This window comes from Lytechinus variegatus, chromosome 1 (assembly GCF_018143015.1).
Source record: "Lytechinus variegatus isolate NC3 chromosome 1, Lvar_3.0, whole genome shotgun sequence".
NCBI classification, from domain to species: domain Eukaryota; kingdom Metazoa; phylum Echinodermata; class Echinoidea; order Temnopleuroida; family Toxopneustidae; genus Lytechinus; species Lytechinus variegatus.
The window spans coordinates 52,872,703-52,895,610 of record NC_054740.1 but is presented as its reverse complement, the minus strand read 5'-3'; the positions used below and the strand labels follow the sequence as shown (position 1 = coordinate 52,895,610).

Here is a 22,908-nt window from a genome sequence, read left to right as displayed (position 1 = left end):
ATGATGTTTGGAATCGTAAAATACCGTATAATTATCATCATTTTACCACGAAAACCGTTATGGTTATACTTTCGTAAACTATTAAAATTGGATATCCCGGGGGTACTCATCTCAACGTCCACGTGTGATTTTTTAGCCACGAGATCAATTATTCATAATTCCATTTTCTCAGCAATTGAATGCTCAAGTCTTCATGGTTTTAAAGAGTAAATTCCCAATTCATCACAATATTTGCAATTTTGTTATAATTTTTCTTTTTGAAAATTATGCTATTTTGTGACTAAGGCTACGTCTCGTTTGCTCTTTTTACCGATAATATCGATATCAAGGTATTTTAGTTAGGAAGCCTTTCGAGAAACGGGTTTAGTAAGATTGGAACTAACTCCGGAGTTGGTGGATAAAGATATGACTAACTTGTCCAGGTGTTGAGAAACGGGCCCCTGGAGACTGCGTGCCGTTATTGACGCCAAAGGAGGACCCACTAAGTACTAGATAGAGACTTTAAGTAGAAAAGAACTCAAAGTGTACAAATAATTGTTTTTCCTTAAAAAATCACATTTTGGGGAAAAATTCTAAAAGTAATAAGAATTGTATGTTTTTACTTTGCTTTGAACAAAGAGGATACATCATTTGTCAATGTTATCAGTGAATAAATTTATGTTTTCAGTGAAAACTATTTTATCCTTGTTTGAATCGTTGTTTTATATGGGTGTACAAATAATTGTTTGATACACTGTACATTTCCTGTCCGTGCATCCGTTCGCATTAGTGGATTTGTGAGATATGTCTTCATGAATTCCTGAAATTCGTCCTTAAAATGTCTCTTTTTCTAATCTTAATATCAACAATTGTCAGCTCGCGCTCGATTCATTTGGTTAGTGGAATACGTATGGTCTTAATAAATTCCTACAATTAATCCTTAGAATGCCTTCTAAATTTTCCTAATCATGATTACAATGACTACTAACATTACTAGTGTACAGTACCCATGATAAACCTTAAGGCTGGGAGTTTCGGGAACAATGCCACCTTTGGCTTGCTTAAAAAGGGTTCCATGAAATTTGCCCCTGCAACAATTGCCCCTCCTGCAAGTCCACATAAGCATACCTACCAACCATGTGACCCAAGAAATGGGAACAAATCACCAAGAAATTTCCAGAAATGGGGAACATTCTTAAATAGAAATAGGAACATGTAGGTTAAATTGCAATTTTCCTTTTCCAAAAATATAAATATTCTTATTTAATTGAACAGTTGGCAAGTTTGCATAAACCCCCAACTTCAAACATAACCATATTCCTAACATTCTGAACCAAACACCCTATCACAACCCTAACTATATATTAGCAGACCATTATAAATGAGGGGAGAAGGAATTGTTGCAGGAGCAAATGTCATATGTTGGTAATCACCCTCACCCCCTCAAAAAAAAAAGGGGGGGGGGGGTCATTTGGGATAAAAAGGGGGCAGGGGATGTTGCAGTACACATATGCACAAATAAGCACTACTGAAAGGTAAGAAATTTTCATTTTTCAAGGTATTTATTATTCAAAAATAAAAAAATATTTAAAAAAGGACTGGCAACCAAGAAGTCTACCGGTCACCATAGCAGCTGACCTCTTTTAAGCCCGTATCCCTTACAAAATGGCCAATAGCCTTATCTGAGCTGGGGTCTTCTTGACAAAATCACAAAATATATGATGCCACTACCAATCATTTATTTTTAACTGTACAGGGTGGGGTACTGGACACTGTTTCATGAGCAACTTTACCTACATTACACATTAAAAATTATTTTCTTTTCGACACCCGACCCCTTTCTTTTGACCAAAACCCTTCCCCTTTTCTTACCATGTGAATCGGTCTGTTAACAGGGAGTAGTTTTTGCTGCGCGATGCACGACAGGCTCAAGAACACATCAAATGTATTGCAAATGATCGTCAAATGACAAAGACCAGCTGGGAGGTCTTTGTTGAAAATTGGTGAATCAGAACAGCAGTTTTGGACCTGACAAAAAATTGCAAATATATCATTTGTCCAAGGTCCAAAGGTGCTTTGATTCTCCAGTTTTTTGACAAAGACTTCTTGGATGTACATTGTCATGAATGGCAATTGACAATACATTTTCTCTGTTCTTGAGCCGGTTGTGCGTTGCGGAGCGAAAACTCCATAATCTCGTTTGAGGTCTCCTTATTCACCCTTGAACAAACCCCCACCTTACTACCTTTAATCTGCTCCTTTCCTCATTTCCACCCCCTCCTCCCCTCTTCTTTTGAGTTACCAGTTAATCCACTAATTGTATTCTCACTCCATTCCTCCCTGTGTCCGGGCAAGTAGTCCAGGATAGAAGAAGCATAACCTTGTTTTTTCATAGATACAATATTTTTGGATGGTTTCTTGTCAATTCGAGGATTCTGATTACGAATCTGAATGATGCCACTCGTGTAACCTTGAGCATTTTCCGCAAATTGGCAAAATCCAATATTGGAGCCAAAATATGTATATTCACCCATGAAAACCATAAAATCGCCAGCAAACTGGGCTATAAAATGTAAGTAAGTGTTGCAGGAGTGAAATACTCTCTGAAAAAAACATCTTTTGACAAAATATTTATTTCTTGATATTCAAAATAGCCGCCACAGACCTCTGTATACCCCATTATGTACAATATGAATACGGAAAATTAATTTTTAACAAAAATGATCATTAAACTGCAAGTAATTGTGATCTATGGACGAAGTAATAAATTGCATTTATTTGTGAAACACTTCCCAGAACAATTCTGCTAGTGCATTTTCCATGTAACTGAAACAAAAAAATAATAATAATCTGATAATATACAATATTATTAATAGCAGTTATATTGTTGTCTATCAGCCAAACAAATAGAACAAAGATTAATAACTCCAAATACATGATTGTTTTCTCTAGTGCAGAATTGTAACCAATACATATGATTCGATAATTTTTACAAGTAAAATTTTCTTGGTGTAATAACTGATGTAATTAAAAAAAAGTATTAGAATTTTTATGTATCATTATTTTATTATTGCGGGGGGGGGGGGGGGGGGGGAGTGTTGAACAATTCCACGACAAGTAAAAACAGAGATAAAACACAAAAGGCAAAAACTCTGGAAAACCTTTGGACCCACTTTTGCAGAGCAGTCAACACAAAATAAAACAAATACAAGCTGCACCAAGAGAAAGTTGCAAACTAAAGACCACCGCACACCTTACAACTGGTCCACAATCCAATTTTAGAACATATCGCTATTTGCTTACTTTCTGAAAAAGTGAATGAAAAGAATTTGTTAGAGGTTAAAATTAACTGTAGGAATACTAATAGAACAATTTTGGAGGATTGCAAGTCTTTTATTTTGAAGAAAAGGCCAAACTGGTTTCAAATTGTAACCATTCATATGACTGAAATAATTAGATATTCAATTCATTAAAAAAAAATAAAGATGGAAGCATGGTCACATATTTGAATACAACTATTGTTATGATTTAGAACATTTAACAGTGAGATGTTCTATGTCTCAATATTTGCATTAAATTTTACCGTTTTTATTCCAAAATCATGTCAAAGACAAATTGCAAGGTCTGTGGTTGCCTTAAAGTCAACTCCATAAATATCTACTAGGCCTCATTACTACACCATCTAAGCCTCACACTACTTTCAAATCAATTCCAACCATGCCCTACACAGTATACATCCATTAATGAAAAAGCCTATTATTCAGATATCTTGAACGGCAAAGAGATAATAGCTGGGACTTGCCCCATGGAGCTACATAAAAGCTGAGCTGCTAACCTTAGTAGTGAAAAAAATCCTCTTTTATCCTATTTTTAAGCCTAAAATTCCATTATTCTTTAATATTTTGATTTTTTTCCAAAAATCTTCAATCTTATAAGTTTCAAAAATAAAATCCTATTTCTTGGGAAATATCCTATTATTATGCATCACTTTCCCCTTAAAATCCTTCTAAAAATATGATAAAATTCTACTACTTACATGTAGCAGCTCTGCAAAAATTATCATTAAACACATAAAAAATAGGTTCACGAGTAGTGAATGCATTTCAAGTCACTTATTACAAATGTTTTGGATAAATTGGCATTAAACTTAAACCGGCATTTGGTTTGTTCAATTTGATTTTATACATGATGGTAATCTCATGTATTAAATAGAGGAACATCCCTGGCAGGACTGAGGATTTTGTGACATTACATTTTCTCTTTTTCATCTACCCGAAGGACTGGGTTATTTCAGAGGTATATAAAGGACAGAAGGGGGGGGGGGAGAGGGGATGATGCCCCCTCAACCAAGGATGTTTGGTGTCAAATAGGAATGGTGTAGTTAAGTAAATGCTTCTGTGAAAACTTATGTTTATTATTACCAGATATGTAGTGAAGATGATGTTTGGTGTCAAATGCCTGGGCTATGTGAAATAATCTATTCCATTAACACTTAGGATCTGATTAACACCGTATAGAAAGTGTAGATAATGACTGGTGTCAGGAGAATATCCCTGGCAATCATCTTTATCACATATACTAGGATGATAATTAATAAAAGATGGAGGGTGCATACATAATAATAACAATAGGCATTTATACAGCGCCATCTATCTAGAAATATTATATTCCGAGGCGTTATCATTTTCTGGCTTTACCTCGAGTTGCCTTTCAGCACTCTTGCATTCAAGAAATGAATCCTGCCGGGTACCCATTCACCTCACCTGGGTTGAGTGCAGCACAATGAGGATAAATTTCTTGCTGAAGGAAATCACGCCATGGCTGGGATTCGAAACCACAACCCTCTGTTTCAAAGTCCCGAAGACTAATGCACTGGGCCACAACGCTCCACATGTATGTGGAGATGTATGTGAAGATTTTGGTGTGAAATCCATTGTCTCTTTTGGATCAAACCTCATATAAATAGCAATAACTGTTTCATAGCAGACATTCTATGGTAGACATTGATTTCATTCAAGATTGGTAACATGTCCTTGATGCTGGTGGATCATCTCTTTCATGCTTAGTAGATGGCTAACATCAGTTACTGGATGCTTCCATCTTGTACACTGAGTGATATCATCGCAGGTGTAAAAAGAAAGAACAAATATTTTTCTAACAACAGTTCCTTTTCAAAAACATTCATCGTATTCTCACACATGTAATGAGCAAAAGAAACTGGGACAATTGTACCACCAAAGGACTATATTAAAACATTTTTCAGTGAAATAATCTTGAATCCTCCATACATTGCTGAACAAAAACTCCCTTTTATAGCTGCCTCTCACTCACTCATCTGGAAGAAAAATCTTAATTTAATATATGACAGATCTTTAGTTCGGCCATACAGAAATATCCAAGGTATTACAATGCAATAGAGACACAAAAATTTAATCGTAATTTGCTGTTTTGTGCAATGTGTAAACCATGGGCTTGGTATCACAATAGAATTTTAATGGGATCCCTTTTCCCTTGAAGTTGTACATGAAATCCAAAGCAAAGTTTGATTGATACATATCAATACATACATGTACATGTAATTGGTGTTACTCCAAATTTGAATGGATGAGAACTCAACATTGGCAGGTTTATTTCCACTGACCATACAACATTTACATAAACTACATGTACACTGTACACACCACGAATATGCATGGGTTAAATGATCTCTAACAAATCTGAAGGCCGTTTCAACACCCTTTTTATCTCTTTTATATTCATCAACGTTATCTGTAAGGCAGCATGGGGTTAATTTGTAGTTCTGCCCCTGCGCTCTCTTCATACCAATACGGTGAGATATACATGTAATGTATAACATGAATGAATAATGAACTTGAGCTTCTTTCGCAAATATTACTTTGTGAAGAGAGTCTCTTCCTTTTCTTCATTAAATCTTGGTGCTGGGCAGAGGACTGCAAAAGAACCTGAATACAATAAAGAGGAAGAATAAAAATGGAAAGCATGATAAGATAACAAAGTGGATTGTAATGATGCATGCAACAGACTTTTACGAGTTTGGTAAAAACAAATATCCTTTTTTTTCAATATCCTAGCAAGAATGATTTTCTATGAGCTTGCGACATTGCATTCTTTATCATTCTAACCAACTTTGAGAGCACCATCTGTCACTTCTTTATTTTGCATTCCTATAGATACTCAACATAATATGTCCAATTGGTCATCTGTAACTTTTCTCTGCATCATTGCCAAAATATTGTAATATAATTGCATTTCTAGTAATTAAAATTTAGTATAGATTAGTATAGACCTACAGTGGTCTGTGATTCAAATAATCATACAGCATGTCTACGTACCTGTATACTGCTTAAGATCTTGGCACTGTCATAAGACCAATTCAGCTGATATCAAAATCCAATCTGTATAGATCTGCATACAGCATTGTGCAGTATGGTTGATAGGCCAGCAGAGAAGCAATATATTAGGACCAACCTTGAGAAATCAGGGTCCCGTCTTACAAAGACTTACGATTGATCAGATCAACCACAACTATCCAATCTAAAATGTATGTCTGTTCAAAATAATTTCTGGGTACATTATGTTGTATATTTATATATTTAACATTGTCATGACAATTCAGTGTGCTCCTATTTGTTTACAAAGTACACTGTGCAAATTTCCTGTAAAAAAGATTATGATGAATTTCTATATAGTTATCTATCATCCGTACTGAACAATACTACATGGAGATACAGATTGCATTTTGCATCAGCTGAACTGGTTTAGGATGGTGTAAGAATAATTAATGATATGTATATTCTTACCACTGTCCAAGCCAAGAGAGAAAGAAAGTCAGCTGATGATCCAATCCAAAACTAGAAACTGAAATTCCCATGACTTGCGATATACGATGCGATGGAGCCGAGCAGAGCTGAACAGTGCCATCCAACACACACACATGCACACAAGGAAGAAGAGTTTCGAATGACACTTGAAAGCTACATGTCGGTCATGAAGTCCTTTACAGTTCAATATTGCACTTTCCACTTGAAAACAAATCTTTTATATGCTGTCCTGGAGAGGGTTGTGCTGCCAGTGCTTCAGGTGATGTGGTGATCCTGTGGTGGTATTCTTCAAAAAAAGCTATAAATGATGCTGGATGTAAAAAAAGTGAAGATAACTGTTAAATATCCAAAGGATATCATCCACAGGATGACATGACCGCGAGGCGAAGAACCAAGGAGCATATGAGAAGAGTAACATTTTTACCAAGATTTTCCATGTGCAGCGCAATTATATGTCCATGATTAGCTCACTCACATGATAGTATTGGAGTAATCAAGAATATACAGTAATTGTTGCTGGATGTTTCCACTATTGAAATAAACTATGCATATCAGAATGTCTAATATGTCTTCCTATGAGTTAAGGGGATCCTATAATAGGTTCAGTCCTACACATGAAGGTCCATGTAGGTCTTCCTTTCAGATAGGCTGATCATGTAACATCTTTTCTCCTATACCACATCACATGTATCTCATCACTCTTGAATACCTAATCCAGATCTTTAAATGTCCAAATAAGTCTTCCTTTTCGCTAAAAAAGGTGGTGTTGTATTAAATAGTTTGGTCCATCACATCAACGTCAAAATCTGTCTTCCAAATCAGCTAGGATGGTCCTGTAATATCTCATCGTTCCTCCTTTACCAAATCACATGTATCTCATAACTATTATATACTGGATCTCGGTCTTCCTCAGGTCCAAATACTTCTTCCTATGAGCTAAGGTGGTCCTATAATACCTTTAGTCCATCACATCATGGTCCAAAGATGTCCTAAAAATCAGCTATTTCGGTCCTGTAACGCCAAATCTTTTCTCCTATACAACATCACATGTATCTCATCATTATTGCAGACCAGATCTGGATTCTGGAAGGTCCAGATAAGTCTTCCTTTCAGCTAAACTGGTTCTATGTTAGTTCAGTCCATAAAATCAAAGTCCAAATGTCTCTTCCATTATTTTCTTCCTATAATGTCCAAGCTTTTCTCTTATTACAGACCAGATCCAGGTTCTTTTAAGGTCCAACTACATGTATGTCTTCCTATCAGCTAAGGTGGTCCTGTAATAGTTCAGTCCATCACACAAGATCAGCTAGGTTGGTCTTGTAATGTCGCATCTTTTCTCCTATACCACATAACATGTATCTCATCACTATTGTAGACTGGATCCAGGTCCTGACGGGGTATCTCCTCCACCAGGAAATGTGGTTCCATCAGCTGTATATGTTTGAAAAAAAAAACAAATAAATATATCTAAATAATTGCCATAAACCTTACAATTCCGTACACACAGGGAAGCTGAATACATTTCCTACAAGAGGGACAGCATTGCAAAGATTGCATCCTTATTTGTCCAGAGAGGTACTTGTCACTTCATACTTTCTCTTGGAAAATAAGATTTTTATTCTTGATTGCTCATTATGATCAATGTAGTGAAGAGTAAAAATTGCCTCTATGAAAAATAAGATCAAGCACAAAGATTTGTGTAAACAGGGCCAGTGACATAAACGTTAGCGATTGGTCAAAGGGTTGATTTCTACGATTGATTGCACTGGTTATTACGTATGATCAATTTAAAAATTAGCATTACGATCAATCACTAATCTGCATGTTACCAAACCCAGATAACCCTTTCATAAATTCAGATAAATGTCAGTATTTCTATCTTAGAAATAAGACCAATCTTACATGCAGTGGTTACCAGACCTATGCTACTGCTATTGACCCCTTGAACTTGTAGGCATTGCTAATTTACAAATTGGATCGATGCCCACTGGCCATGGGACAAGAATAATTTTTTACTCTTTTTGTTCAATATCAAATTGAGAGCAATGGGAGAATTATCTTAATTTGTAATTGCTACTGACAGGCAGAAAACACGAAAGTTCTGAAAAAATTACTTTTCAGGGTCTACCATAACTGCAATTGGGCTTTAATCTAGAAAAAAAACTTTTTTTTTACCCAAGCAGTATCAATACCTTGTTGGAAAAGTGATTCCAAACTGGTTTGAAAGACCACTTAACCCATTGCCTACTGGAACCTGGGGACCGTTTCATGACAGCTGTCAGCACCGACAAGTTGTGTTTCTCCGACAGTTACTATAGCAACAGTCAGAGGCCAGTGCTTCTTAGCCAATCAAAACCAAGGATTTCACTGAAAAAGTCAGCAATTACCATCTAGTCAGTGCTGACAACTTTGATGAAACACCCCCCAGGTGATCCCCGTACAAAGCCTAAGGGAATCACACAACTCAGTGGCCAACAAATTAAGATCCCGTCTAAGACCATTTTGAGCGTCCCCATTACAAATTGAACAAAATTCCTCTAAACTAGTATAATGATGTTATTGTTATGTATTAATAATAATAATAATAATGGTGGCTACTTATATAGCGCACAGGTCCACCTTTCGGTGCTCATGGCGCTTCAAGGAAAATAAACAGAAAACACAACAGTAATAGAAAACAAACAAGAATAGAATTTCAATTTTCCTGAAAAAAAAAACAATACTAAACTGTTAATGGGAGATTAAATAAGTTTTTAGCTGGGACTTGAATGTTTCTGTAGATGAAATTTGACGTAATTGGATAGGCAGTTGATTCCATAGCTTTGGTCCTATAACAGAGAATGCATGGTCCCCCCATTTGTGTTTTGTTCTGGGTGTCTGGAGCAATAGGGCATCAGATGATGAGCGAAGACTACGTGAAGGCTGATATTTTGAGATAGAGCTGCTGAGATATGTGGGGAAGAGAGAATAAATTGAATGATGTATTAGTAAAAGAATTTTGAAGGTGATTCTTTTACCAACAGGCAGCCAATGTAGGGACTGGAGGATTGGTGAGATGGAGTCATACTTTTTAGTGTAAGTTAGGAGACGGGCAGCAGAGTTTTGTAGACGTTGAAGTTTTGTCAAGTCTTTTTGTGGGAGGTTAGAGAACAGTGAGTTTGAAAAATCTAAACGGGAGGAAATTAAAGCATGGATAAGTATCTCGGCTGCAGGTTTAGACAGTGACTTTCTGATGAAACTCAAATTACGTAGTTGATATCTGACATTTTGTTGGACTTGAGTGATATGGTTGCGAAAAGTCATTTCCTGATCAAATATAACCCCAAGATTACGGGCTGTTTTAGACGGAGTGATACAAGAGCTACCAAGATGGACATGACATGACTGAAAGTCAATTTTTCTAAGCATAAACTTCGATCCAAGTATTAAGAATTCTGATTTATCATCATTCAGTTTCAGGCAGTTAGATACAAGCCATGTCTTAAGGTCTTGTAGACATGCTTCAAGTTTTGCGATAGCAGAGTTCAATGCAGACATTGAAGGTTGAAAAGACAAGTAGAGTTGTATGTCGTCGGCATAACAATGGTATTTTATGCCATGTTTACGAAATATCATGCTGATTGGTTGCATATAGAGGGAATAGAGCAGTGGACCTCCTACAGAGCCCTGGGGTACCCCAAACTTCAGAGTAGTTAAACCTGAGATAGAACTACCGATTCTAACATATTGAGATCGTTCTGATAGATAGGATATGAACCAAGCAAGGGCAGTCCCCTTGATACCTAATGAGTTCAGCCTTTCAATTAGGATAGTGTGATCTACTGTGTCAAATGCTGAACTCATATCAAGCATGAGTGCCGTAATGTTGCCATTATCCATTTCTCTATAAATAGTATCTGTTAAGTTAACTAGTAGTGTTTCTACACTATGACCAGGCTTGTACGCAGATTGATGTGGGTCAAGTAACTCATTATCTTGTAAATATGATGTTAATTGTGAGAAAACAACTCTTTCCAGTAGTTTACCTAAAAAAGACAAGTTTGATATCGGGCGGTAATTTTTCAAACACTCTTGATCTAAGCCTGTTTTTTTCAACGTCGGATGGATGACAGCTTTTTTACAGACCTGTGGTACAACTCCCGAACTAAGACTTGTATTTACAATTCTAGTAATGACAGGCAACAGAACTGTGGAACACTTCTTAACCAAATCTGTTGGGATTGGGTCGAGTTCACATGATTTGTTTGGAGAATTTTTTATAAATACACCCATCTCACTGATAGTGACAGGTCGAAAATCCCTCAATTCTGACTTAATTTCACTGGCAGTGTCATTATTTGAGTGTAAGGCAGGAGTTAAAAGGCACTGCCGGATTGTTAGAATCTTATCTACAAAATACTGATCGAAGCAATTTGCAAGCTCAGCCTGATCACCATGAGTGAGATGTTCTGGTAAAGGAGATTTTTGTTTCCTGTTAAGCAAATCATTGGCAACTTTGTACAATTTTTTTGTGTCTTTCACACAATCCTCAATCTTTTTCGAATGGTATTGTAACTTAGCATTCTTTATCAAAGTATTGACACGTTGCTTTTTGTAATGTTGTTGAAATAACATAAGACTCAATGTAGACACCGAGATAGTGAAATTAAGTCTTGACTCTCTGAGTCCCGTTTAATGTCTAATTCAATGTTGTACATTTAGGTGTGGCTTCGCTCAAGCATGATAGTCATTCAATAGCTCAACTTAAACATGTAAGATGACAATGTGTGCAGAAAATAACCAGGTGGTGACCTGAATATCTTAGCTGTTCAGGCACATCATTACTTTGAATAATTTATAGTTGCATCAATGATTGTATACACAACATTCTCCCCCTTGTCAAACTTGAACAGATTAGTGTGGTGACCATAACAACACAAGAAACTTTCAAACTGATTATACCTGCAATATCTTTCCAAACTATAAACACATTTGTTTTGGGTTTTTTTCTCCAATTTATCCAAATGTAAATCTCTCCAAAAATTAACATCTTTCATATCTGATTAATATATCCATGATATTTGGTTATTCCACTTTATGAATTTCCTTTAGATTTTTACAATACACTCATTTCAAACTTAATACAATAGTAGCTTTTCAATGTTGAAATGAATAATTTGCATTCAAGCAACAATCTTGACATTATACCTCGTACAATTTTGAAAAACTCAATTTTGCAAAAAGGAGTTGTCTCAATTTTATCATAAATCATGCAATTTCTTCATGAGTACAAGTTTCTCAATTCAATTTTCAATACTTCACATAATTTCCATAGTACTCGGGTTCTTTTCTATTACGAGTACTACGTCTCAATTCTTGGTGCACTACCTCCTTCCCCTCTTCTACAACATCTTGCCTCATTTCTTGTTTTTCTGGACTTTCTGGGCAAGGAGACAAATGAAATGCATTCCATGTACTCCTATCTTCTAACTGATATGTTGCATCGTTCTTTTGTTTGACAATCTTCATTGGTGAACCAAAGTGCACTTGCCCCTTATGAACGTGTCTTTGTTTGCGGACCCGAACATAGTCTCCCACCTTAAAGTGAGGTTGCCTTGCACCTCTCTTCGTATCCGTATACTCTCTTGATTTCTTTTGTTTCATTTCAACTCTTTCTTTTACCTCTTCAGTTTGTTTGTCAGTTTTGTTTGGCATTTTGTTTTGAACCTGTAACTTAGTTCTCATTTTTCTACCATGCAACAATTCGGAGGGTGAACACCCTGTTGTTTGATGAGGAGTTGCCCTGTAAGCCAACAACAATTCTAGGACAGTTTCCTTCATACATCTCTTCCCAGCAATCAGAGCATTTTGGATGCTTGATTTTAGAACACGGTTAAACCTCTCTACTTCTCCATTTGCCCGGGGGTAGTAGAGAGATGATCGGCAGTGTTTGATACCATACTTCTCTAGAAATTCAGTAAACTCATGAGAAACAAACTGACTACCATTATCTGATACAAGGTGGGTAGGAATCCCTTCTCTTGCAAATAGTGATTCTAACATGCTGATAACCACTCTACTTGTAACTGTGTTACAACATGCAACTTCTGGCCATTTACTGTGATAATCCACTACAACGATTGCATATTTTTGATCTGGAGGAGCCTTCTCAAATGGTCCTGTGATGTCTATACAAATCTTTTCCCAAGGCGAATCAGGAAATGGCACAGATTGCATGGGTGCACTATATGTGCGCTGTGACTTGTCATTTTCTCTACAAATTGAACAAGTTTTGATAGCTTCTTCTACTACTCTATCCATTCCTTGAAACCAATAATCATCCCGTAATCTTGACTTGGTACGTACAATGCCCTGGTGGGCAGAGTGTGCAAATTGAACTAGTTTGCTTTGTAGTGTGGCAGGAACAACTATTCTATCACCCCTCATGACAACCTCATTAACAATGGAAAACTCGTCTCTGAGTACATACAATGGTCTCAACTCCAGAGATAAGGTGTGTTTTGCAGGCCAACCCTCTTCTACAAACTTCCTAACCTGAACCAAACTTGGATCTTCCTTAGTAGCTTTCTGTAATTCTAAGATCGAAATTGGGCACTCTACATCTAAACTAAGAACCACTTCCTCCTCTTCCTCTTCCTTATCTTCTCCATCTACATGATCTACTGAAGACTGATTTTGAGGCAGTCTTGACAATGCATCTGCTACAAAGTTATCTTTGCCCATCTTATACTCAACATGATAGTCAAAGTGCAACAGTTTGGCATACCATCCTGCTATTCGCATAGGTTGTCTTCCAGTACCCCTAGCATTTAACAACGTCACTAAGGCCTTATGATCTGTCATTAATGTGAAATGTCGACCCCAAAGGTAAGTATACCACTTCAGACATGCCCAAGTGCAAGCAAGAGCTTCTTTCTCACCTGTAGAGTATTTTCTTTCCGCAGGTGTCAATGATCTTGATGCAAATGCGACTGGTATTTCTCTACCATTCTTTACTTGACTCAGTACCGCCCCTAGACCATAGTCTGAAGCATCAGTTGTTACAACAGTAGGAAGGTTAGGATTGAAAAACTTGAGTACTACCTTCTGAGCAATCACTTCCTTAATCTTATCGTATGCATTCTGTTGCTCTACACCCCATTCAAATGGAACATCCTTACGTAATAAACATCTCAAAGGTTCTACTACTGTGGCATAATTCTCAACAAATTTAGCATAGTAATTTGTCAACCCTAGAGCAGATCTAAGCTCCCCCACGTCTGTGGGTGCTGGTGCCTTCAGAATGGCAGCAATATGGTCATCATCGGGCGATATTCCCTCACTACTGACTGAATGACCTAAGTAACTTAACTCAGTTAGGTGAAACTTACATTTCTTATTGTTCAGACGAAGTCCAACATTTTGCATCCGAGTGAGAACATCTGCTAAGCGTTTGTCATGCTCTGTCTTGTCTTTCCCGTATACAATGACATCGTCCAAGTAGCACTGTACACCAGGTAAACCTGCTAGGATAGAAGTCATCATCTTCTGGAAGGTCGATGGAGCGGATGCTAATCCGAAGCAGACTCTCTTGTATCTGAACAACCCGTCGTGAGTAATGAATGCAGTCAAATCACGGCTCTCTTCAGCTAACTCCAACTGATGATAAGCTGATGCAAGATCCAGCTTAGAGAAAACTGATGATCCTTCCAATTCACAAAACAATTCTGCGATATCTGGCAATGGAAAACGATCTACGACAATCGCTTTATTTACTTCTCGTAAATCTACGCACAATCGAATCTCTCCAGATTTTTTTGTGCTCACGACAATGGGTGACACCCACTCACTAGCATCAATTTTCTCAATTACACCCGCTTCTTCGAGACGTTTTAACTCCTGAGAGACGCGATCCTTCACTGCTAACGGCAATCGACGTAGCTTTTGCTGAACCGGTGGATAATCAGGCTTGACCTTGATACGATGCTGGTAGTTTTTCGCGAAGCCAAGACCCGGCGAAAAGAGATCTTGAAACTCCTTCTCCACGGATTTACATGCACTGGAAGCCTCTGCTGGTGTTGTCGATGGGGCAATATCATCTACGCTATCGACGTAAGCACTTCCACCCTTGATAGTAAGATCTAGGTCCTCAATTAAATCAAGCCCTAACAATGCAGACCCCTTGTAGACAACATAAATAGTTGCATCCGTAGATCGTGTTCCGACCTTAGCTTTGGTATAAATCACTCCAGCCACTGGAATATTCCCTCGAGAATATGCTCTAAGCTTGACTTTTGACGGCTGTAAGGCTTGCATCACAAAATGCTTCTTGTAAAAGCTCAGTGGTACGATGGAAACGCTTGATCCTGTGTCGACCATCATCGAAATTGACTGCCCTGCGAGCTTAACATCACATCTAATCTTCCGATTAAGAGCAGGAGTGTACACGTTGAAAACATTCATGGATGAGACCGATCCACGAACTGACTTTTTACTACGACATACGTTTGCCCAATGGCCTAACTTCCCACAATTGTGGCACTTTGTTCCTGTAGCTTTGCAACTGTCATCAAAAGTGAGGTGATTGAAAGACCCACAATTTCTGCAACTCTGCTTTCTATCTTTGAAACTACGTTTCTGCTCCTTTCCTTGTCCTTCCTTTGCTTGCTTACGTAGCTCGTACACGCTTTCACTGGTGCTTTCACCTCCCTGAGATATAGCTCTTGCTTCTCGCTCTGCATCTTCAATGCAGCTACTGAGATCGAGAACCTTCTTTAAAGTTAAGTCAGGTTCAAGTAGAAGTCGCTCACGTATTCTTTCGCTACAACCACCTTCAACAACCTGATCACGAATCATCTCCTCCTTTAGCTCCCCGAAAGAACTGTGTGTTACAAGTTCCTGTAATGCTGTGACGAACTGCAGCACTGTTTCATCAGATCTCTGCTTTCTTTTTCTGAACCTATATCGTTCAGCTACCACATTCACTCTAGGAACAAAATATGCTTCGATATCTGTCATAGCTTTTTCGTAAACATCAGTCGAGATTTGCGAGCCAGTTGCAGTTGACGTCTCTGTTGACGACTCTGTGGAGGAGTGCAGAGAATAAAACACTCTCTGGCCTTCCGACCCCAAACAGTGTAGCAACAGTGCCTTCTTTCTTTCTGGGTGAAATTCATTGCTACCTGTCGCTAACATATAGTTTTCAAATTGCTGTTTCCACAAGTTCCATGGAGTTGCTGGAGGGCCGGGTGAAGGCAAAAAGCATAAAGGTGGTGGAATTGACATTTTGAAGTCAGTTTACTAGATCCAAAATCCAAAATCCTCGTCGCCAAAATATGTAATGTTGTTGAAATAACATAAGACTCAATGTAGACACCGAGATAGTGAAATTAAGTCTTGACTCTCTGAGTCCCGTTTAATGTCTAATTCAATGTTGTACATTTAGGTGTGGCTTCGCTCAAGCATGATAGTCATTCAATAGCTCAACTTAAACATGTAAGATGACAATGTGTGCAGAAAATAACCAGGTGGTGACCTGAATATCTTAGCTGTTCAGGCACATCATTACTTTGAATAATTTATAGTTGCATCAATGATTGTATACACAACAATATTGTTCACGATATATCTGCTTGTGAATCTCCAACCTTGTGGACCTAAATCGTCTTTCAAATTGTCTTCGAATCAATTTTTCTTGAGTAATTTCTGGGGTGTACCAATCAGTATTGGGGTGAATTGTAACCTTCAGCTGCTTTTCAGGTGCCAACTTATCAAGAGCAGAGCTGAGTGAGGTATTATACATATCCACTTCTTCATCGACACCATTAACATGTAAACAACCTGATATAAGAGACTTAACATGGGTGTCATCTGCAAAGTCTTTCGGGTCAACAGATTTTAAATTTCGTGTTGTTACTATTTTCTTCTTGTTGGCTTGTTTTGGAAGGCTTAATTCACACATCAGTGCTGAATGGTCAGATATACCTTCTACAACACAAATATTACAAAGGTTAACAGCATTCTCATTATGGGTCATAAGCAAATCTAAAACATGGCCACGGTTATGGGTTGGCTCATTAACATGTTGAACCATGTTGTAGGCTGTTAACAACTCAGAAAATGATTTAGAAGTAGGAGTTGACAAGTCCATTGGTATGTTGAAATCCCCTGCAATCAGCAAGTCAGAAGAACACAGGAGCTGTCCATCAAGGACATTGGAGAATTCCTCCAAGAAACTTTGAAACTGTGTTGGAGTAGGTGGACGATACACATTTATCAGATGTAACACTTTCTGTTTGTGATTGAGCGACATTTGGATCATTTCAAATGATGTTATGTTCGGAGAGTCTAGGATTCTGACCTCTAGTTGACTCTTGAACAGCACAGCTACACCTCCTCCTCGCTTACCGGCTCTGGGAATGTGTTTGAAGGTAAAGCCGCGTGGTGTCAGCTGACCAATCACAGCAGCATCGTTCGGTGTGAGCCAGGTTTCACAGACAGCAACAATGTCCAATTCATGGTCAAGAATGTAGTCGACAAGTTCAGCAGTTTTGTTCTTCACCGATCTTGCATTTAACATAGCAAATTTGATGTTTTTACTTGAAAAGTCTGTATTCAAGTCAGTTCTTTTTAATTTCGTGGAGAGTTTCTCTACTTTATCCCTATGCTGTCTTCCTGCTCTCTTTCCTCTGTGTGTCTTCTTTACTCTGTTAATCCGCAGTGCAGTAATTTGCTGCCAAGTCTCATCATCAATCCGAAGGGTCTTGCGAGGCAGACTTGTGACGACATTGTAGGGGTTAAGCTGTAATAGTTCTGTAACACTATACTTGTACATACATTTTGTATTGTTATCAATCATACATGTATGATCCTTCGATACTAATACATTAGGCGAAGGGCCAGGGTTAATTTCAATATCCCCACTGGTAAGTAGTGTAAGTTGAAAAGTGGGGCTTGCATTCTTATAATACAAGATACATGCTTTTGAGTAACCTTTTACCCTCAAAGACATATCACTACAATACTTCACATTAGGATATGCATTATAAGTGCATGGGGCTGTATAGATGTGACAGGCAGCCCTGCATGTGCATGGAAGAAGAGTCAGAATTAGACTCATAATAAACAAACACCTCATTCCTTCCATTGTATTTACCTTTGGTATCACTTAGTTGTGAATAGACCCAGAGCTAAAGATACTGATTAGCTCTTTCAGATACAATAGGGAAAAGGCCTATTCAAAGTGATGTAGTTGAGTGCACAAACATATACTCTACATGAAGTTGAAAGCTGTAGTATGGCTTCTGTACAATCAAGAAGTACTCAGAGAGTGTACAAACCTCAAATCCAAATTACTGGTTTTCGTCCAAATTTCTGAAATACATGACACAAAAATGGTCCAGGAGATTCACAAAGCATATACAATACAGGTAACACACAATTATAAGAATGGTATTCCAGAATAACTCAAGAAAATGACAAAAACTTAGAACACAGAGTGAAGGCAGCCACGCAGGGCGCTCACTCATCTAGGTAGTGTTTTAGCGATGCACTAAAAACGCGTATTTTGGTCTGCATCAATTGCCAGTGGAGTATTAAGAGTGTATCCCTAAACAGACCATAATCCGACAAATATCCCATGGGCTCCTGTACAAAATTTGCCATTGAGTATGAAAGCATATTCAACAGTCTAGTGCGCACAACAATGAAAGCAACGGAATACGCAGCATAGAGCTCAACTACGCTCCATGACGTCATACTGAACTACATGAAAGTCGCATGTCAACGACCACAATTGATCCTGTGATGATGCCATAATGTGATAAGTGATATAACTTGTTAAATCAAATTTCTACCTTATTTTTTTTGGGGGGGGGTGGGATAGATGATTATAATTATATTGGATGGCTTTATTTCATGAAATATCAGAAATATTCCACTCGTTACGGTTAGGGCCAATATTCCACTCATCTGCGATTCGTATTTTCCCAAACACTTGGAATATTTCTGGTATTCCATTCTGAGCCATCCAATATAATATAATTATTATACATATATAGGGGAAGGCGGGGTTAGTTGTGACACTTTTTGCATTTTGCATGTTAGAATTGATATGACTAATAATATTGTAGAAATAAGTACTTTGCCTTTAAATTTGATTCTTGGGAAATATTTTTCACCTATAAACAACTTTGTACCCCCACACTGAAATTCATTGTGACCTTTGAAAAATATGATGTCAAATGGCTCAACTTGCCCCATATGTGGGGTAAGTTGTGCCACCTTCTGGGGTAAGTTGAGCCACAAAAACTATGTACAAAATGTATGCGGGAAGAAGCAGTTTGTCAATTTTTTATTTCAAGTCTTTTCACTTGCTAATTCTCTATAAATACTAACATCCTCTAAAACTAAAAGAACTGTCATGTGAATTTACACCTTTCTGCCTGCATATAAATGGCTTTTCAAGTTTTTTTTTATTTTTCATTCTTATTACCATAAGAATTACCATGGCTCAACTTGCCCCATGTTGGCTGGCTCAAAGTACCCCAGTCCAAACTTAATGCGATATTTTCACATCCACACATTTCTTATGCATCCATCATTTAAAAGACTATGACAAGAATGAAGATCCATACCTGGACTAACAATATTGTTCTTATTTCTTTATTATATTTAAAGATGTGTGTGGGTAAAAAGCACTCCTCTATTTTACACCCTTTTTTACTTTTTTGGCTGAAATTTGTATTTTTCCGTCTAAAAAAGTACTTTTTGTTTCAAAGTCGAAAACAATATGGTTGGGTAAATGGTTATGTAATGGGTCATCAATATATGACACCACCACAATGTCCGACTCATTCATTATTGGCCTGGGGGTGGTGGCTCAACTTGCCCCTATGCTCAACTTACCCCGCCTTCCCCTATATATATATATATATATATATATATATATATATATATATATATATATATATATACATAGTGCATGCTAAGGAGTTCAATATACCATAATATGAATATTCATAGATATCAAATTTCTCGCGTGCGTTTATATTTCAAAGAGGCAGCACGCCGAATTGAAATATAAACACACAAAAGAAATTTAAATTCATGTACACAAATGATATTGTATATTGAACGAAAATACAGAACAGACCTGTGCCTTACCTTATCAAATAATTGATGAGCTTCAGCGTTTTGTCCAATGGTCCGCTCCTCGTAGCAGCAAAGAATGGCAGCCCCATCTTTGGAAAGATCACAGAGCGTTCTTACCAAAGGTTCTACGGCCTATTATGATGAAAATGAAAGTGCACATGTCAATTCACTCAAAGAGAACATTTGTGACCAGCCATCCAAAGTCAACAATAAGTCAGCAATGAAGATTCTTTGTAAAAAGCTGAAAACATATTTTGGTCTCCAGAAAGTAAAAATTAGAAAATCAGCTTATCTGAAAGTGTAACCATTCTTCTTCAGGCTTTCAAATTTTGGATTTGTAAAGTGAAATCAAAGATGGGATACAATATTTTTTTACCACACAAATTTTTCTGGATTGCTTGGAAGTCTTACTGAGACTGCACTCTGTGCATATTTCATGCTTGAATTAATCTAAACTTCAATCCATGTATCTTTTAGGCTCTTGCTGAATTTCTTCATTCAATCGAGTACTTGCGTGGGTTACTGTTGACCAACAGGTTTAGCCGATTCACTTTGTAATGAAGGCAGATAAACATTTTTACCAGTGCACTAGACTTCAAGATATGTAAACCACTTCAAAGTTTGGATGTCTTTCAGACGCTCATAGCTTTGCGCTTTGAAAGAAACCAGAGCAATCACAATTTTTTTTTGAAAATCAGTGAGTTTGTGCCAATTCGTAATATCATTCAGTGTGATGGGCTGCATATGCGCAACATCTAGGTCAGGTTCCTGACCTCCAGTCAGACCGCAGGTCCCTATGCTAATGAGCAAAAAGGCCAGATTCATCCAAATCATCTCATGGCTGAATCCTCCTTGCAAAATTTCGTGATTCGTGAGATTTTCTTTCTCTAAGAATTAACCCGTTTTAACCTCAAGTGAAATGAAATATTATTGCACTATCAGATAGAGTGAATATTACTCTTTCATAGTGGTCATTGATTTTGTATACAATATTTTGTTAAGTAAATTTCTGGCCTGAAAATGTGCCTCAAAACTGAATTTTCTTCCTCTGTTTTCTTTTACAAATTATGCAAAAATTTTTATTTTGAGCCTCAATGATATCTCCCGGGGGGGCCACTTCCATTCACGAGTGGATACCATGCGCGACCATGGGGTCTCGAAAAGCACCCTAAACACGTAATTTCCATTTTCTGAAAATGCACCCCTTAACAAGTATTGGCGTGTGAAACCCTACCCTTAACAAGTATTGGAAACAAAACGATACTCTTGGCAAATATTCCCTGAAATGAACCCCTAAACAAGTACAGGAATGTTTTATTGTTACGGGTCCTTCGGTCGTCGCGGCTTTTCCTTATTTGGTTTAGTACGACCCCACCTTCTACACCTCGCGCAAATCGGACTCTAAACACGAAGTTTTGGGGCAAAAAGGACATCCTTTATAAAACATTTTAATTTTGTTTTATCATCCCCGCATATTCGACCCTAAACACGTAATTTTCCTAGCGAAATAGATACCTTTTTTCATTATTTTTGTGTTTTTGACACCCTTATCACGTTACGTACGTAACGTGCCCTATCGTGAAAAAGACATCCTTTTTACGTGTTTTTTTGGTCGCGCATGGTATCCACTCGCCAATGTAAGTGGCCCCCCCGGGTGATATCTATATCACCATGAAGCTGAACTTCTGTACTTTCTAACAATGCCACCCTTGATATGCCGCACCTTTTAATCTGATCAAGATCACACTTTTCCCACAAAGGTACAAGACGAGAATCTGAAATTTTATACTTGCATAAGATCCAGAGTTCTGATTGGCTGGATAAGGTTCACAGATAAACAGGCAAAGGGTATTTGAGGAGATTACCACATGGGAAGTGTGACCTTACCATGAACCCAGACACTGCAACCGTTGGAATTTGCGAGTGTGTGGTCTCTTTGACCAATCAGAATGCAGTATTCTTGTTTCCAAGCTGCTTTTATGTACTTGGCAAATGAAAAGTGTGATCTTGACCCGATTAAACCAATTCTTATTTTGAAACCTATATTATTTCAAAGCATACATATTCAGCTTTATCATGATCTAAAAATCATTTGGGCTCAAACAAAAATAAAGTGTGAAATAGAAGCTTTTGTCAGGTGAAAATAATTATTTTGTAGCATATTTTAGATCAAAATTTTATTTTACAAAATCTTTGAATAAATTCAAACACATGACCTGAAAGAATGATTCTTCTTCTTTACCATGATACCAAATTTATGAAATTGGATGCACAGTTAGAGCAGCAATGACCGAATGAAAAGAGGTGTTTTGGTCCGCATCAAGCTCATTAAATATGCAAAACATCTCAAGTCATGAATATCACTTGGATGAAAGGAGCCACTATCTTGGGACCTGCCGTCTGACTGCCTCTGCGTGCCATTCTGGAGACTGGTATAGTACAGAAAAAATGGTAAATGCTGCTTTATAAAATCAAAGGAAGGCAATGTTCCGTTTCGTGTGAAATTTAAATATGCCCTTATTCATTAGGAACTTTAATATGAAATTTAGTAAAATTTTCTATAGTTAATGATGACTGGCTTTCAGAAACTGCAAAAAACCTCAATTTCAAAAATTTGACCAATGATTAGGTTTGTTTGTAAATCACTGACGATGATACAATGTTCTGAATATTACTAACCTCAGGATAGTAGACACAGTCAGACATGAGAACCAGCTCTGGTAATGGGTTTATATCACTGATATCCTCACCCCTATATTAAAAGAAATGGTATGACATACAACACAGGTCAGAAAAGCTTGTTACCAGTGGTGGTTATAAACTAATGAAATCATGTTGTAAGCTACCAAAACCTTGTTATAAGCTTCCAAAATCTTGTTATAAGCTACTGAAATCTTGTCATAAGCTACTGAACCATGTTCTAAGCTGCTGAAGTCATGTTTAGAAGAAGTGACAT

General features: G+C 37.5%; 1 protein-coding gene across 1 annotated transcript in view; it reads right to left on the bottom strand.

Annotated features, from left to right (window-relative positions):
- Positions 1-1,540: 1,540 nt before the first annotated feature.
- The window catches only part of LOC121416454 (protein-lysine methyltransferase METTL21D-like), a 34,275-nt gene continuing 12,907 nt past the window's right edge, over positions 1,541-22,908 (bottom strand). The window contains exons 3-6 of the mRNA XM_041609952.1: positions 22,632-22,704; positions 19,965-20,084; positions 6,801-8,252; positions 1,541-5,942 (exon numbers count right to left, since the gene is read on the bottom strand). Of these exons, the coding sequence (XP_041465886.1) occupies positions 8,124-8,252; positions 19,965-20,084; positions 22,632-22,704 (322 nt within the window). The 3' untranslated portion in view covers positions 1,541-5,942; positions 6,801-8,123. The remainder of the gene's footprint in view (positions 5,943-6,800; positions 8,253-19,964; positions 20,085-22,631; positions 22,705-22,908) is intronic.